The following is a 19,124-nucleotide window of genomic DNA, read 5'->3' as shown; positions in this document are numbered from 1 at the left end:
AGACTATATCTAATAACTAACATTCTTCGATCATTCATATATAAAGTAAGTGGCAATATCAGGTCTGCTGAGTTTTTTCCCCCCCCGAGACACAAACCTTTCTCAAGGTGAAGTATCACCAGGTAATTCAACCTCATCATAGTTTGTTTAAGAAATAAATAGCATGTTAAAAAGTTCATCAGGTTACAGAGTATGAACTTGGTTGGCCACGTGATCAAATCCTGTGAAGCCCAAAGATCTTCTCAGAAGATTTTATCATGTAATAACCAAGTTCATATCCCTGGGAACTTTTTAACCTTACTTATAATTTACATTTGAGAAAAGCAAATTGTTCAGAATTATAAACATAACTGTGTTTTTATGTTTACAATAATGCAACCGTCAAATGATATGCATGTGCAGTTATCAATGTGACGTCATTAAAAAGTTTACAAAGAATTGAACATTTTCACTTTTCTATAGGTTCACATTTGGAAGCATATTTCCAAATGTAAAGAACTGACAAAACTGCCCTACCTATTGAGATTCAGCATAGACAGGTCTATTTCTGCTGCACCCATTCGATCGTCTGAAACTCCTCGGTCATAATCATAGCATTTCACAGACACTGGCTTAAACACATCCTCAATAGGAATGGTAAACTTCTCATCCCATTTTGGATTCAAGTTCTTGTACACAGTTCTACTTTTGTAATACTGTTTGTTGCCAATTTTGAATTTGACATATGGATCACTGGTTCCTGTAAAGAAAATGAAAATTCAATGAAATTTTTCAGAGCCAGACCCAATCAGAATTACCGGTAGTACTGGTAACTTACAGAGCAAAACTTCACATCCCCATCTTTTCATAACATCAAGTTTGAACCTAAACCTTCATAAAAGTAAATGTATAGCTTTTGGAAACATAGTGGACGATCACTTTTAATTATTATAATCATCTAATTTACAACGGAATCTGCATGATTGGATTGAGTCTATCATACATGAAGCTAGGGATGGGACGATCCACCGATGCACTGGTGCATCATGGTATTTATTTTGACGATATATGGATCGATACATTTACCATTAATACAACGATACCTTAGCGAACTTTTTCTATTTTCCAAAAACATCCGAGCTTTATATATCTGCTGTTTTTAGTCCATGCGCCAAATATGAAAGGAAAATGATGGAGGAAAACCTCATAATGTTGTCAAAACTTTTATGAAGCTAAATTTGGAGTGTGGAAAACTTTCAGATTACTTGTTTATGAAAAGGTAGTGAATACAAGACTAAGGTAATTTGTAAATTGTGCAGCGCTCATTTTGAATATAATAAAATCACTTTAGACATGCGGTAATACATTGACAGATTCAATAAACTTTCAGTCTTTATTCATGTTTTCATTAAGTTGCTATGTATCGTGATATATATCGTAACGCATTTCATGTATCGTGATATGTACTGAATCGGCTAAGTAAAGTATCGCCCAAGCCCTATATGAAGCTGTAAGTTAGAAAATTATTGAACATAATTATCTTGGCATTATTATCATACAAGCTTTGTTCATAATGTTTTAGTACTTCAATTTTTTGAAATAAAGGTAAAAATTCAGTTGAACTCATAAGAAAGATTTTATCAGTAATGTTTATGTATGTCAAGAAAGATAGATTTTATGTACCAGTTATATCTATTGATGTCAAAAAGATATATTTTGTGTACAAGTATGTCAGATAAATGCATGATCAAAACTTCCTGAAAGTTTTTTTCCACAACTTCATATATAAATTAAGCTTCCTTAATCTTGAGCACAAAGCTTATATTACCACCAAGTTTGTCTGTTTCTCACTGAGGAGTTGACAATTAACATAGCTAACTCTGCTTTCTTACAAACTGTAAACATTTAAACACAAAGGCTGAGAAAAACATCTTTAACCACAGCCCTAAGTTAAACATGTTATGAACTGACAATCTGGCTTGCTTTACCTCACAGACAGTAAACATGTTATGAACTGACAATCTGGCTTGCTTTACCTCACAGACAGTAAACATGTTATCAACTGACAATCTGGCTTGCTTTACCTCACAGACAGTAAACATGTTATCAACTGACAATCTGGCTTGCTTTACCTCACAGACAGTAAACATGTTATCAACTGACAATCTGGCTTGCTTTACCTCACAGACAGTAAACATGTTATCAACTGACAATCTGGCTTGCTTTACCTCACAGACAGTAAACATGTTATCAACTGACAATCTGGCTTGCTTTACCTCACAGACAGTAAACATGAAAAATTGCTGAGACAGAGAAATCTACAGCCATGTTTTTAACTGCATGAAAATCTGGCTTGTGTCACCTTAATACAGACCGTATAATAAAGACTTGTACATGATATTGTTGATGTACATGTAATACTAACCACTGCTATCTCTCACAACCAAATCCTTGCCTTCCTTGAGCCACACATCTAAATGGAAGAAGGAATGCTGCATCAACTCATGTCTGCGTTGTCTTATGCTTGTGTCCTGAAAATACAAAAAAAATCATAATTAAAGCATATTCCTCTAAAAATGTCAAAAGGTACAATAAAAGAAATTGCACAATTTAACATATCATTGACAAAGGTGCACAAGTCTTTATAATTTTTCAAATGATCAATAAAAATCACTTCATATATGACTTTAATATCTTGGTTCTTGATAAATAATTGTCTCTCAAAAACACTTACTGTGGAATATTAAGAATTGGGGGGGGGGGGGGGGCTAAATTTACATGGTTTTCAAAGGTTATTGCACAGTACTTCATACTCACAAATTAGCATCACCAACTTATCATAAAACGAAGTACAGTAGAGCCTTTTTTTTTATTAATTATTTTAGTTACATGGTTATTCATAAAAAAAACCATTCAAACAAAATTGACAATCCAAAAATATTGGACCTAAAAATTTAAATGATTTTGCAGTAACTGGTAATTAAAATTAACAGTCCATAATTGCTATAAAAAATTGCTATTTACAATAGCAGCCAAAAAAATATAAATTTTGTTGCTGATGAACTGATAAAGCATTGATCTTTCTGTAAAGTACTGTAATTTTCAATATAAAAAATATCAATTGAAGATTGTCCAAAGTAGCAAATTTACAAACAAAAGAGACGAACTACTAGTATTTGATTTAATTTCATCTAATTTAGTAAAACAGTTAACAATTTTGATAAACAAAAGTTATTTTGGATTTTAAACTGTGAAGAATTAGACATATTAAACTCTTTTAAGTTTTTACAAAAGACATTGTCTTAATTTGTATTTCTGATTCAAATATTGGTTTCCAATCATTTCAAACTATTTCAAATTTTATATATTTGAGCGAATATAACCATTTTAACGAGTTGGATAATGCAAATATAAAAGCACACAACAATTTATAGATGTTCTATTCATCTCATACAATTTCATTTATATATCATGAAGCTTTTGAGACAGTCCCTTATATGACCCTTTTGAGAGATTAAAAACGATGATGCAACGTTGTGTTATATGGAGACCTTGCGCAATACAATTCAGTACGTCATTTCAGAGATAAATCTAACTGCTTTTATATAAAGTTTCACTGAAATAAACCTTGAAATAATTTTTTAGCTCTAAATAATTTTTCTTAGAGCTTAATCACTTGATTAAATGGAAATACTGAATAATCTAGTTCGTTGACATTATACACAAAGTTGCGAATACTCTTTAGTTTGCATTGACTCGAACAAGAAACAGTTGTTGATGTTTTATAGTACAAATACTAGCCTAATGGTTCGATATTAAAAATATTGAATAAGGATGCTTACTGGCACTTGAATAAAAGTCTTAGGAAACATCATTTCAGTAAGTTCTTGTATGTAAACACAACCAAAGTGTTCTGTTTTCATTGTGTTGAGTCGTCAGGATGAACTCCTTGATAGCTTACGTGATTTGCAGATTTATAAACTAGATCTACACAGTGGGGTCGGAAGCAAATTGAAAGTAGGGAGGATATACTTATCAAAAAAATCTTGACAAGCCAAAAAAAAAGTCTCTATATACTATTATTTATTACATAACTTTGCAAAAAAATTGGGGGGGGAAGGGGGTGGGGCTAAGCCTCCCGCAAAAAAATTAGGGGAAAGGGGGCCTAAGCCCGCCCCCCCCCCTTCCCCCCGGTTCGACACCTATGCTACACAGTTATGTGTTTTCCTTCAAATCTGTAGTTTAAATCTTAGACAAAATTCATTTCATATCATTTTTTGGTAGTAGATATAGTTATGTTGAAAGAACTATCAAATCTTCGAAAATAGTTTACTGACGCATAGAAGCTAGGGGCCGGCGGCAGTGTCAAAAATAGTTCAGACCGGAAATATTTGCTAAAAATTAAATGCATCACCCGTTTGATAGAGCAAATTGCTGTTAAGGTTTATCACACAGGTAGTATTCACATGAGATAAAAATGCTTATTGTACAATCTTCCGTATGCCCCTTGAGGACCCTTAGTAAGTCAATAAAGAAACAGAATTGAATTGAAATTGAATTGAATTAAAATAACCAAGTGTGAGAACAATGTACATGTATTACACAATATCTATGGGTTTTCATCCTGTTTTTATAAAAACTGCAAAACAATCAACAAAAACACTTTAAGAACTTATCGCGAATCGATTCATCTTGACAAACCGCTCAGCAGAAGGAAATATGCTTTTAACTGATGACGGATATCAGAAAATAGGAAAGTCCGACGTATTTAATTTTCTGGTTCAGGAAAAAAAATGCATTTAATATATGCAACAGAAAGCAAATACTTATGTAAACTGAGTCCCCACTGAATATTAATACACTGGTATCCCAGGTCCTCATCAGAATTAAAATAATCAGAACCTTACTTTATTGCCAAAAAACACTAAAATAATGTCAAAATTAAGGTATATCAAAATAATTACGTCTCTGAATGAATGCCATGATGGAAAGATGATCTAATTTCACGTAATTGATGTTCAGAAGCAAACATTTGGTATTATCCATTAGGTTTGTTTACTAGGAGACAAACAGTGCATTGATTGCTCCAGTGTGATCTATAGAAAATGGTCCTGGAGCATTTTAATTGCTCTCTACATTCCTTAATTTTTAAAGCCAGTTAAAACAAAGCAATGACAAATTGTTGAAATATTGCTCCAAAAAACCAAATGTGATGCTATAGAAACACATGAATAATGAATGTTCAGATTGCTGTTAAAAACATCTTTTGTATTAAGTTTAACTAGGGTGTTGGTACAATCATATGTTCAACACATTAAATTTGAAAATCAAATTTTTTATATCTGTATGATAAAGTCACGTTTTACCATAAAAATTCAACCATAGTTACATAATAAAATAATGAGTTTATCAATCGATAAAATCAAGACAAGCAAATAAATGTTATAACCCTGCAAATCAGCCCCCAATACACACTTTACCTGCTCTAGTTTATCATTGCACTCAAATACTAAGAAGTTTGAGTCCTCTGAAACCACAGGGATAACATCCCCTGAGTGAGATCTCTCTCGAGTAGACTCAGATTCCCCCAATTTTGAGTTCACTGAGATTTCCGAAGGCTGCCTCTGTAGTATGTGTCTGTGTCTGATAGTGCTAACCCCCTGATCTGACCTTCCCAACAGAGGGGACACTGGATAAGACCGAAGCCTCTCGTCTGTGCCATCGTTGCTCCCAGTATCGTAGGAAACTGTCTTACCGGTGAATATGCTCGTCTCGGAGGCTGATCGAGCTCCATTTGGAGAATCAATTCTATCATCTAATAACTTATGCAAGCTTTCCATTGACCTTGACAAATTGTCCTCAAGATCATCCTGAGGTGAGGTTTTCTTATGTGATTGTAGAAGTTTGTGACCAAGTTTTGTAAATATTGACCCTTTCCTCTTTCTGGGCGATTCAATTCCCAAAGTCTCGGAGCTTTTGGTTTTCTTTTTCTGTTTTGATTTTGGCGACTGCTTCGGAGAACCACAGCAGTCCATGTTTCTTTCACCAGAGTCTTGTACAACATCTTCTGTCCTGTCCTCTTCCATTTTGTTCACAGTTGAGTAAGAAATTTCAAAATCAAACACCTCACAACAGTTCAGCCAGTTCAATCAATTTCACATTAAAATAGTAAAAGGCTTGTGCTGTTTCACTTCAACAGTAATAAAACAGAATACAGGACACTTTCAAAACAATTGATGCTGATGAATTGTAGCCTCCCAACACATGAACAACCAGGGCCCTATTCATATTGATTGAAACTTCTTTTGTATTACTAATGCGACAATTATTCACTGCTTTTTATAACTCTGTAGAGAAATTCTACATTCGTAAAGTCATAGAAATCACACATATAATCAATGGAAAACTGCATCTATCAGATAAACCATCCATGCTCCCTGGACTGTATACAATCATCATCTGACGTTTGAGAGCAGGAAGAAACATACTTATATCACCACTGTTCCAACAGACTTACTGAGGAGAGTTGTGATAATTCACTAATACCATTTCATCAATAAACTTTATGCATAATTGATGCCTAATAACCAATTTCAGCATTTTATGAATAATTGCTATAAAGCACATCCCAAATGAAACAAGACATGACACAACACATATTTTCCCAGCAATTTTCATATGTTATCATCCAGCTGCATTATTCAGCAGTTTGGACAAGGTATCCACTCGACTCCTCAACAAACCCTACAGCAGCCGTTGATTTGATGGTTTTTAGCAGATTGCGGTCTTTTATGCTCTAGTCAATCAAGCTATCGGTCTGCCCCAGTCACAGACTTGACTCCCATCAATGCATGAATGAAGCCTATACGAACTCGCCACCACTTCCAGTCCAGTATTGTATTTCCATATCTATGTCCAGACGGACACTAAATGATTAGATTTTTTTCCTAACCCACAATCAAGCCACCATTCAGGGGACAATGTCATAGCTTTTGTGTGTGCATAGTTATGACAAATAGCTGCAGGGCGGATTTAAAAAATCATTACACAAACATTACAATTAAGTTCCTGTGAGACTATGATGAAGTCTTGATAGCTATATGTAAGTTACCTCCCTTGATTCATCTCACAAAATATAAAAGTAAAATTTGGAGCTTCCCCTCTTATTTATAAAGTATGTTTATGGTATAAAGCAATTGATAGATCAAATGATTTGCTTGGTTCAAGCATATACCAATACTGGATTCACTTTCCTTGCTATCTATAAATAGTTTTCAAAAGTGTATGTAAATTGTTTTGATGTATTACACAAGGTCATTAATTGATGCAGAATTAAGCAATTTAAGGTCACTACATCATGTTATTAGCAAACACACCTTAACATAGGGAAGTCACTTCACGAACAAATAATCTCTTATTTCATCAATCGTTTGTGTAAAAGCAAAATGACCTCAGGTTAATCAAGTTTCATGTCTATAATGTACGTAAAACATAAAAACAATGCTGACCTAGATAATTATTCCACTCCAAATATTTGCATAAATTTTAGTCACTTCATTATTATTAGATCAGATCTTGGTTAAAACAATCCATTCCATTAACTTATCATTTTAATCAATACTTTAAAAAACTTTATAAACTTGTTAAAACTTGTGCTTTCCAAAAATACTGCAATTACATGTAACGCCCTCCAAAACATCTGTTTTTCATATAACATTAATATTTGATATGGTTGGTCCTCTTATGTAAACATAGTACAATACTTATTTGAACCAATCCTGCTTTTCCTTTGCCTCTTACTATGTGTATATTGATTGAAACATAAAATAGGCTTTATGTGAATAAATAAATAAATTTGAATTATAAAGCTTTTCATCACCTGTAGTAAAGAGTCCACACTTGAAGAATCACAGACAGACAGACATCCAGATTTGTGCTCTGTAACTTCTGATACATCAGATGCATCCGAGTCTTCGTGGGGGACACACAATTGATGGCTTGAGCCCTGTTGGTGGTGGTGATGGAGGGGATTGGGGCAAGGGGACTCATCAGCCAGAGTCACCTGTATGTCTACTTGTGATACAGAATCATTCTCTGTAACTTTATCACTCTCTGATAAAGAAATTCCCTGGCAACTGTCATCATCTTTCTCAGGATCCTCATCATCTGTGCTGGACTCGGTGTCAGACCATTCCCTCTTGTGCATTCCAGGTAAACTTAACAGGGAGCCAGATAGAAATGATTTGGTCATGGCCTCTTTGTTGATTTTGTTGAGGTTTTCTGCAGACTTGGTAAATCTCTTTGCTCTCTTCTTGCTGCTGAATGCCCCTTTGACCTGGTGTGATACTCTCTTGTACCATTTGTCCTTGTGGCCGTGTCTCATCATGATGGCAGCCGCAGAGGACAGCACACTGTCTTCATCAGATGACATTGTGAAATCCTGAACTGAGACAATGAGAGCAATGTCTTGGTGACCTGTAAAATCCAGTTATAAAGGGACAGGAATGTCATGAATCCTTGAACCCTTAGAAATTAATTATTAAGTGTCCAATCCCATGCAGCACATAACACTCCACCACACGTAACATTAGAAGGAAGTTCTCCAACACTTAATATTGTCCTACACCATTACCTATCAGATCGTAAACTCAAATGACCTATGGCACTCATCATTACAACACATGCAAATCAGTGAGGCGTGCAGGACATTCTTCAGCACTTATAACATCAAGTGGAATAGTGGCCTTCGTTGAGGTAATTTAACATCCTGGTCTCCGCCTATTCCTCGTTTCTCTACTTTTTTCTCTATAAGAAAGGACATGATCCCGCTCTTATTTCCATAGATTAAGGCTTATAGCGTTCAGTTGCTGACCTACACATTTCTCCACTCCTGTAGATCGAGCTTTATTAATTTCGATCTTGTTTTCCTTGTCGGCTGTGAAATCTAGTTTTATCTTATCCACTGCTCTTCATAATTACGATAATAATAATGGGCTGCCTGTTAGTTCTATGCATGCTGGTTCTATTATGACACACAGGTTTCTACTGTCTTTGGATAAATTCGTGCCAAAATACATCAAAAGATTCCTGTATTTTGACAAATCAATTAAGCAGAAAACATCCCACAGTTTTAATCCTGTCATTATGTAATCGAGTTCTCCAAGCAATAGCTATCTATTTCAAGCCATACAATCATAGTCACAAACTCACACATTAACACATTAATTCATTGCTTAAAATACACAGTCTAGTCCAATATAATTGGATGTCACTGCATGAGATATCCTCACAGGAAGAAGTGTCACTTCTATTTCCTTTTCAAATTGCAAGTTTTATTTGCCATGCACTTTATTTAAAGATTATACTAATGAAATCAGTATATCACTCTCCGTCAATGATAGACTTCACTGTATTTTCCACTGAAGGATCGATTAGCAATTCTCTAAAGGCTATGAACTGCCTTTAGATACAGAACTTTTATACATTCAATCTCACATCACAAAATAGCAGTGGTAAAGACACTCAATGCTTAATCAATCAAGTCGGACAAGCAAGGGATAAAAATTGCTATTTTTCAGAGGAAAACTCTCAAAAAATACTAAATCTTTGTTGACATTGAGACTTTACTACATCAAACTCTTGTAAATCAATATCAATACTGAATTTGTTTAAATCAGGAGGCTTTTATATGTGGATAATTCTTCCCAGGGATCTTTTCAATCTGAGAGAGAGAGAGAGAGAGAGAGAGAGAGAGAGAAGGGGGGATCAGTGATTGCAGACTGCATTACAAACCCAATATATTTAATCCTCATAAATGCATCTGCTCTGCAATTAATTCTTAAAATATTCAAATGGAAATCAACTGTTTACTGAAAATGAATTTAACTGGTACCTTTCTTCATGAATGTACACTACCAAGATAGACCCGTCTTTTTAAGCCGAATTAGCATAACAAGTCTCAATAATCATATTTTTTTAATGTACACATATTTATAAATCACTTGAAACAAACTGGTACTGGTACCTCATACATTTGTATACCTTTTTTATGTTAAGTAAATTCATGTTCTCACATTATTAATACCGGTACATGTACTCATAACTGGTACAATTGTGTTTTTATAGGGGAAAAAAAATTAAACTTTAATTTCCCAATCTGTACACTTGGTGTCAAAATATTAAGTCTACTTTCTGGTAAACCTTGATGTAGGCTGAAAAAATTCTTTTAAAAGTCAATCGGTTTGTTTATCAATGAAAAAGAGTTGGGTTATTAATCTTAATTGTATGTTGACTTGATTAATAACCAAAGAAAGTTCGCAAAAGCCCTGTAACACTGAGAAACTGTTGCCCCTACTACAAAGGCATAAGCTTGTAAAACTGATATGGTTGGACCTATATGTTTCAATGAAAAAGCATCTGATGACACTGGAGTCTAATGTTTAATGTATGATCAGCTCATCAAAGCTCACAACAAAAACACAGTCTTTGGCAGTTATCAAAGCTAATTGCTCACTCTTCCTAATGGCCTCTGATGCTGCCAATGTGTGTTGTGTTGTACTGTACCGATGCTTGGCTAGATGTTGTGATCTATTGTAATGATTTCACTTGATAGGATACACTGCTCTTACTTTAATGTCAGACTTTCAGTCTAAAATAGAAATAATTACCCTTTCACCTAGTGGGCAGGAACTTTCCTGCATTGCTTCTATTGTCACAGTTAAGTAAAGTTGTCTATTTCTATAAAGCTTATCATCCCTCTGGATTCTCTTACATTATTGTTTGCTTCAAGAATAAATTGCTGAAACTAGATATTTCAGATATTTCCAAACAAAACAGAGATCATATCTTCAAGTTTCACATCTCTAACAAGAACTTTCCTTAATACTTCAATGAAATATGTACAGATTCTAAAAAAATTTTTAAAGTAAAAAAATGCTTTAATTTATATTTTGGGTATTTGGTATTGAAGTTAAAGTATCAGCATGTAATGTTAAAGTATCAGCATGTAATGTTGAAGTATCATCATATTATGAAGATTATCTACATATATAAAGGCAGTTAAGGTATTCCATAAATTGTCCCAAAGCTATACAAAATATAATCTTGATCTCAATGCAAAATATGGAGCAAACATTCATAAACCACCAAAGAATAGCATATGTACTTATAATTCTATCTACTTGGTAACTTAACTCCTGTTGGTTTAACAGATATTTACTATTCATTAAATAATACAAGACAGCAAAAATTGTCACCATTCTCAGCAATGGTTTTATAACTGTGTACATTTGTAGCTATTCAGATAGACATATATAGATTCAATTCTTCAAAGAGAAAGGAAACTTTGTATCCACCGGGTAGTAGCAATCTTTTCAAGTTCTTTTATGTCTTGAAGCACTTCAGAATGTATATATATAGAAAACTAACAGTAATGTAAATCCCAAACCGATAAATGCACTCTTTTAAACAATTCAGTCTTTGCAAGCATGAACCTTTAGGGTAAAATCAATTTCACCTTCTTTCTCAACAAATGCACAGAAAAAATGTTCAATAACACATTATTTTTCAAAAGGAGATTACTTAGTAGTTGGTTTCCATTTTCAAAACGTTTCACTTATTACTTGATCTAATGACACAATTTGACTTTCATAAAGACTTATAAGGTTCACTTGGCATCACTGAAAAAATACCCACCAAGAAATTGAATAATAGCTGTGTCTCTGTTTTGGAATATAACAGTCTATAGCCTAAAAGATGTTGAACTTAAAGACAACAATGCCAATATGCTGGCAACGCATTAAGTGAACCTATTTTCACAGTTATTGAAGAAGAAAATGAGAAAGTTATTTCTTAAGATAATGTCTGCTATACATGATTTTGATGCCGATGTAAACATTCCTAGCACAGCGGCCAACATAAACATTTCGTCCTCAAAATAACATGCACCTTCCAATCCAAATCAGAACAAGAATTCACCAGAAACATGGGAATCCATAGAATTCAATCCACCTAATAAATGCATGGAACACCGCAGAGCTAGAATATTTCAAAACTGGCCAGAATTTTATGTATGTTCAGAGAGTGATTTTTTTTTATAGCCAAGAGGTTGTAGCCAACATAAAACTTCACATTACTGTACCCATCCAAGTTTGACCTTTTCAAAAATTTTAAAATACAAATCAAATACCTGGTCACCTGTTTCAATTAAGACAGGTATTTCATCCCACACAGCTGCATCACTTTCTGAAGACCTCTGTTTCTCCAGGGTCTGCAACCTCTTTGTCACATTATGTAAAGGTCCAACCAATAAATTCTCAATCCATTCCTCTGATGTAGTCATTTTCAAACGCGCAAAAACCAATGGTGTATCCAATAACTCAATCCTATACAGTGTTGGAGAGTTCTGATTTTGTGGCAAGACCTTATCTCTAGGAGATCCTGTTAAACTATCCAGATATAAAAAGTAACAGGTGGGATAAACTTCACCAGTTTATGTTACAGCCAAAGCATCAGAATCAATAAGATTGGTGTATCAATCTCAGACACCAGAATCTGATCTTTTCTCATTTCCCCACTCAAAAACAACCCTAGCAAGAAACAACAAGTAATTACTTCAAATAAAACCTGTTAATCAGGACCTATGAAATCACCACCATTAATAAGATAATGCCTTGGATAATATTGCTTGTTGATTTTGTTGAGTTCTCATGACAAATGATTTATAAAGGAAGTTTAAGGAAAAGGATGTAACGATATAAAAGAAAATGATATGAGAGAGAGAGAGAGAGAGAGAGAGAGAGAACTATTGATGCATTAATATTTTCAAAGGCTTGAAAACAGCGTGATTTGTGTCTTTTCAGTTTGCTCAATATAATGAAAAAGAGAAAACTGTCTGTAACCCTTGTTGTAAAGTATGGGAAGTAAGGGTGGATTCAAGCCTCAAACCTCTACAGCAAATTTCTAAAGAAAAAAGCTAAAACGTATAGCAATATCTAAAGAAAAAGATTGTCAATCTAAAATTCATTTTGAAATCCCAAGGCCCTTTGAAAATGGCTTGGGGTAAAATGCTGACGATGGACCCTCCATTTTGGAGGGTCCAGAGTGGATAGGGTGGAGCTTGGTGTGTCAATCTTAATTAAGAGTCCGTTTGATCTGTCATTCCAATTATGTTATCAGAAACAGAACAACATTGTTTTATTTATATGACTTTTAAACACAGGCACATAAAACTCCCCTCCCCTATTTCAAATTTGCTCATTATATACAGTAAATATCATGAAAAAAATGGAGTTTATATCTGTGTAATTGTTGAAATTAATAATGACAGTCAATTGATAATGTTCTTTTAGATCTATTAATTTATTAACATTTGTTACTCAGGGAAAAAAATAAATCTCTGAACATTGAGGTGAGTTAACTCCTGTTCCCAGTTTCACTGGACTCAGAATAATTGTTACACAAACATAGATTAATATATGTATCCTGATAAAGTTCATTTGAAGTTGTCAAAATCATTAAATGTTAGGACCCCCCCCCCCCCTCTTTTTTTTATTAAGCTTCTAATAAACAACCTATATGTTTTAGCTATTAGGTGCATGATGAAATTGGAATGACAGATCAAACTGACTCTGAATTAAGATTGACACACTTAGCTCCACCCCCTCCACTTTGGACCCTCCAAAGTGGAGGGTCCATCGTCAGCATTTTACCCCAAGCCTTTGAAAATTTGCATAAATCAACGGCAGTAATGAAGCAGTGCTTGAATAAAGTATATTGCACAATCTAACATAGATGAGTCATGTAGAGATTTACACATTCACTGGCACATTATTTTACTAAAGCTTTCTATCACAACGAAATCAGCACTGACTCAGTTCAAAAGTCTTTTGACTTTGTGCAGACTAACATAAAGCACAACTGATTCAATTGTTAGAACAATTACACTGTCTTTCGTCACATCCTATCCCATTCAAAGCCCATTCAAGCATAATCTGTATGCATTTGTTAGTACATGCAACTTACCGGTAGTAAATTGGGGCATTATTAGTCATCTACTAATACTGGTTGAGCAGCCACAATTAAAAGCATTATTCCGGATGGTGCAGTTATGACCAAAGATTAAGCCATAACAAATGCAGAGCTCAATTTATGGAGCAAACAAAACTTAAATTAAGTTTTCTGTAAAACACATATCAGAACTGTACTAACTCCTTCAAGCTTGCAATTTCCTCGTAATTTATTGACACAAAAAGTCATGATGTATTTTGAAATTTAAAGAAAAAAGGTAAAAAGATTTACTAAAGAAAATGGGAAAGATAAATGAACCCTTTCATGCATGGTCATGATATCTTTGAACATACGCATAGAGTGATTACAGGAAGTTTCCATATCTCAGTGTTAAACATGAGCCAAAAGGCCGAAACCCATTTTTTTCCTATTTATTGTTCATGCTCAGAATCTAAATTTTTGCTCAAAACAACACTGCATGTGCTAAAAATTTGGTGGATTACTTATAGTCATGATAATAATGAGAGAATTAAAGAACCAAAGCAATTCTTTCTCTCAAATTTTACAGTAAGTGTTAATTATAAATAAGCACATCTGGGTCTAAGATCAATATATTATTGCTTTAATCATATATTATATCGTAATGAGTGAATGAGCAGCAGACACTGGAAGCAGCACATTAAATGTTCTGAAAATAAACAGATTCTGTTATGTTTGCTCAAGAGCCAAATATAAAAGCTTATTATACAATATACCTCTTAAGTACCTGTCCAGGCTGATAACATGCATGTATTGATTCCATCTAAGTTAAACATTCAAGAAATTAGCTGATATCATGGAGAAAATACAGATAACAAGTATATGTAGGTGCTTTTGTCAAACAAGCATCCAATTTTGGGATTTAGACCTTAGATTTCCAGATCACACTCAGGGTTTTAATTTCTATTAATTCCACAGCGTTATAATGTACAAAGATTAACACTGGTCTGAAGAATTTTGCTGTTAGTATCAAGTCCACTGTATATTAAAGCTCTGCAGTCATTCATTCAGTGACTGTGAAATAGCTGATTTACAAGTACTTACCTGTCCATGTTTCTGCATCCTTGGGAAGAACACAGATCTAATTAAAAGTCACAAACTATTCAGAATTTGTCCAGGACACACCAAGATAAATAATCCACCCATGTTTTAAAGGTGATGGCTTAACGCAACACAACACAATCACATTATTGTTCTTATACCATAAACTTTCAGTCTTTGTAGATGGAATTACTCAAGCATTTATCAATCATAGCCATTCCTTAAAATGAAATTTGTCCTTAGGTGCTAAATATTTTGACAGCATCTGATAATGAAAACTAAACACAGCTACTATTTGTGGATGGTAAATCATGAAAATTGTTTTCTTGGTGTCTGCTAGCATCACTAATACAGCAAATGGTCAGGAATTTCACTAATATATAAGATCATCATTTGAATGATGAGCAACACCATGTTTTCATAGCTTCGAACATGTGACAAGAAAGGCAACTCAAGCTGAAGTATATAGCAATATACATGTGGTATATGGTTGTACCGTCTATTAACTTCTACAAAAACACAGCCTACTTAAAAGCATGCACTCACCATTACTTTGTTACTCTGTGAAATCAACAAGTTCTGAACTTAAAAACAATTCAGAGATTTAAACAATAAATATATCAAATGCATTCAACCATTTCACATGAGAGGGCTAAAGTTATATTAGTACAATTCTCAATGAATTGCTTAAAAGAATTTGTGTCCATTCAACAGGAAACAAAATCTAGTATGATTTAAAAAAGATTATTTATTAATGCAATCTTACAATTGATTTAAGTACGCCTTCCTGTCCTATACTTTACATTGAATCTTGTTAATATAAAGGATTATCCCCTATGCATTCTATTAAATATGGAGATTTTATTCATTGCAATATATCTTCTAGCTATCTCTACCTATGTTGGTGTGCATTTTTCTAACCTTAAATATTTTGACTTTTTTTAGTGTGTGTGTGTGTGTGGGGGAGGGGTTCTTGTTGTTTACTTTTATGATTTTTACACTTTTTGATGACATTTTTGGGGGGAAGGGGGAATGGGGATGGGGTGTGAACGTAAAAAATTTTCCCTAGCTCACTCAGATCAGATTTTCAAAGTAGTATGAACCCTGCATTAAAACCCTCAGTATGACACAAGACATGCAGTATTAATTGACTTTCTGTGTTACCACACAATAAATTGCTGATACATCAACTAACTGCAATATTCTTCTCCTATTGTACTTGGTGTGCAGAACAACATCAAAGACTCTGATGTTGCATACTAATTAAAAGCTGGTGTGAATTGGTTTGTTTAACAGAAAAGATGCACCAAGTAAAATATTTGTACAAACATGTATACTTCGAATTGTAATCAAGTTTTGTAAATGAACTAAATCAATACATCTCATGCACTGTATCACAGTACTGTAAAACGAGAAAATATAGCGCACTACAAATTTTAGCGCCTTTGGCGCAACTGCCTCTGAGCGCTAAAATTAATAGTGCGCCAACGAGTTTCCATATGTATTAAATTTCTTCAAGTTGCAAAACAATAACGTCAGTCCATTTTTAAGGCTTTATAGAAGTGTTCATTTAAATATCAGATGCTGTCGGTTCTGTTTGTTTAAACAATTACACAAGAAAACGGTATGGGTTATCGGGTATAAGTGCCTAAACATGGATTTATTATTTCAGTTTTAATTGGTTTTTAATATCTCTAATTAGCACCTTGAAAATTGGGCTTCTCCCCATGCCACTTCCATTTAGCGCCTCGGGATGAAAATGTGATTAAGCGTGGCGATCGTTAACGGTGACAGTACATAATTGATCATAATTTCTTTGATCTCTGATTAGTGGATATTAAGATAACAAGACGATACCTATTTTTGTGTTTTTTAATGTAAAATTACTGTGAAAAAGATTCTCTCATGGTGATCGAAACTCATGGTAAATGTAGCATTCCATTTCACTTTTAGTTTCGGGACTCTTCTAGTGTTATCCAAGTCGACACGTTAAATTCAAAGTCCGATAACTAGCTCAAATTTGTTTACCAACAAAAATTACACATCATCGCCAATAAATGAAGTTCTCATAACTATCTACTGACGATTTACACAAAAGTAAGTGTATTGTTCTCAACGACAGTTTACCGTGCATGTGAGATAGAAACCAAAGTCATTGTGTTCACGTGCTTGAGTGAACACAGAACTAAATTTTGGGCATGATTGTTTATCAAACAACAACATTTTTTGCATTCTTTTTTAAAGAAAAGATGCATGCGCTAAAATATAATTGCGCTAATGTACTGGCACTTGCGTTTGAGCTAAAATACGTATGCGCCAAATTTTCTCGTTTTACAGTATTTGAAAAATCACAAACATCACCTAAATCATTATATCTAAAATACTTTTGCTGAAATAAAATTCAATTTATGTATTGAAATACATTTCACCATACAAGCTCCCACTCCTTAAAATGTATCAATATGCAATTTCTTTAAAAAAAATTGGTTTGAATTGTAGATGCATGTCTTCTTCAAGTACAAAATTTGAAATCAAGAAGTAAACACCGTCCTAATAAGTACATGTATTGGGATCCATTTGCATAAAATTAAAGGTTTTAGATAAATCCTATTGTACTCTTCAAATGCAAGTTAATACTGAAATTTAAAGATGTACTTCCTCCTTTCAATTACAAAAAGAAGATAGAAAAATAATCCTAAATCATGAGTCTTAATTTGATTATTGTATTTCCTAATACATCTACTTCATTAAACCTGTTTACTCCTTTCACAAAACCAACAAACACATCTTGATTATTTAAAATATCATGGAATATCATGCATATGTAATTGCAATATGCTTATGACTGCAGTTACCACTAGTAAATGTATTATGCCCCATAGCTGCAAGCCAAATCCAATATGTAGGATGCTCTCCAATGATTTATTCTTATAACCATGAATGGAGATATTGTTTTTTCTGCCTGAATTTTAAATAAATCAAAAGAAGTATCTCTCCATCCACAGATTTATGCCTCAATTAACATGTAAATATGTTAAACAATTGAAAAAAAATGTTTCAAACAAAACATTTAACACAACAATGCAATGCACTCCCAGCAATTTTGTACTCTTGTTGTCCCAATCTGTTAAGGGGGCTGAGGGGTGGCTGCCATTTTAGACACTATTGATCTCCTTTAGAAGAAGAGCTCCATATAAAGATAATGGAAAATGATAAAATTTTATATCAAAATATATGACATTTTTCTTTATCAAGTAGTAGTTGATAGCTTCAGAAATTGCATATAAAATTTTCAAATAAATCTGATGGTTTTATATCATATTAAATTTGGACCCCCCAGCCTCCTTAAGCACTGCAGATTACGGTAACTTCTCTGGGACTAACAACTGTCCTTTACACTTACCGTTGCTACTGTCTGTGACGATTCGATGACGGCTATCCCACTATCCCCCTCGTCCTCACGCTCCTCCATACTCTGTGACCGTGACCTCTGGGTGGACACATTCTGGTTTCCTTTGATGGGACTGACATCTGGGTCACTCACGCTTCGATCAGGACCACTTTTCTCTGGACTAGCGGTATCTGTAGAGCTATCAGTCATAACAATTTACTTGTTATTATTTCTTATACAATTAAATCTGCTTGTAATGATATCTTAGTGAATTTTGAATAAGTTCAAACAGACAGTAAGCCATTGAAATTTATATATGGCATAAATGTATATACTTGTAAATTTTAGATCTAAATTGTAGATTTGTTATAAAATGATTCATTGTATACAAGATCATGGTTTTCCCCATGTTTTTATTGTCCAATCAGGACGGCAAAAGATTTTGACCAATCAATAGAGTTTACATTGGTTACTTAATAAATTAAAGTAACTTTTTTTTAAAAATTCATTCACGCCAATGAGGGGGAATAATATGCAGGAGATGGGTTTTTTTATGCAGTTATAATTCAATAGTCACGATGATTTTGAGACTATGGTGAGGAAAAACAATTGATCACTTAATATTTTCATTTCTGTTTAAATGGAGAGAAGGTACTATGGTAATCAT

General features: G+C 33.8%; 1 protein-coding gene across 9 annotated transcripts in view; it reads right to left on the bottom strand.

The window, feature by feature from the left end:
• Positions 1-19,124, bottom strand: part of LOC128178895 (multiple C2 and transmembrane domain-containing protein 1-like) — a 41,111-nt gene that overhangs the window by 13,989 nt on the left and 7,998 nt on the right. For 4 of the 9 annotated variants that reach the window (XR_008243015.1, XM_052846289.1, XM_052846285.1 and 1 more), the window contains 4 exons: positions 18,470-18,656; positions 15,613-15,627; positions 2,405-2,510; positions 517-739 (listed from right to left, as the gene is read on the bottom strand). Coding sequence is in view for 8 of the 9 variants with exons in the window: in XM_052846289.1 (XP_052702249.1) it covers positions 517-739; positions 2,405-2,510; positions 15,613-15,627; positions 18,470-18,656 (531 nt within the window). In the remaining variant the exon portion in view is untranslated. Of the gene's footprint in view, positions 1-516; positions 740-2,404; positions 2,511-5,459; positions 7,244-7,858; positions 9,337-12,166; positions 12,617-15,612; positions 15,628-18,469; positions 18,657-19,124 lie in introns of those variants that run through there. The other 5 variants (XM_052846290.1, XM_052846293.1, XM_052846291.1 and 2 more) reach the window with 5 other exon arrangements.

This window comes from Crassostrea angulata, chromosome 3 (genome assembly GCF_025612915.1).
Source record: "Crassostrea angulata isolate pt1a10 chromosome 3, ASM2561291v2, whole genome shotgun sequence".
Taxonomy (NCBI): Eukaryota; Metazoa; Mollusca; class Bivalvia; order Ostreida; family Ostreidae; genus Magallana; species Magallana angulata.
The sequence above is the reverse complement of the archived record's forward strand: the minus strand, read 5'-3'. Positions and strand labels throughout refer to the sequence as shown.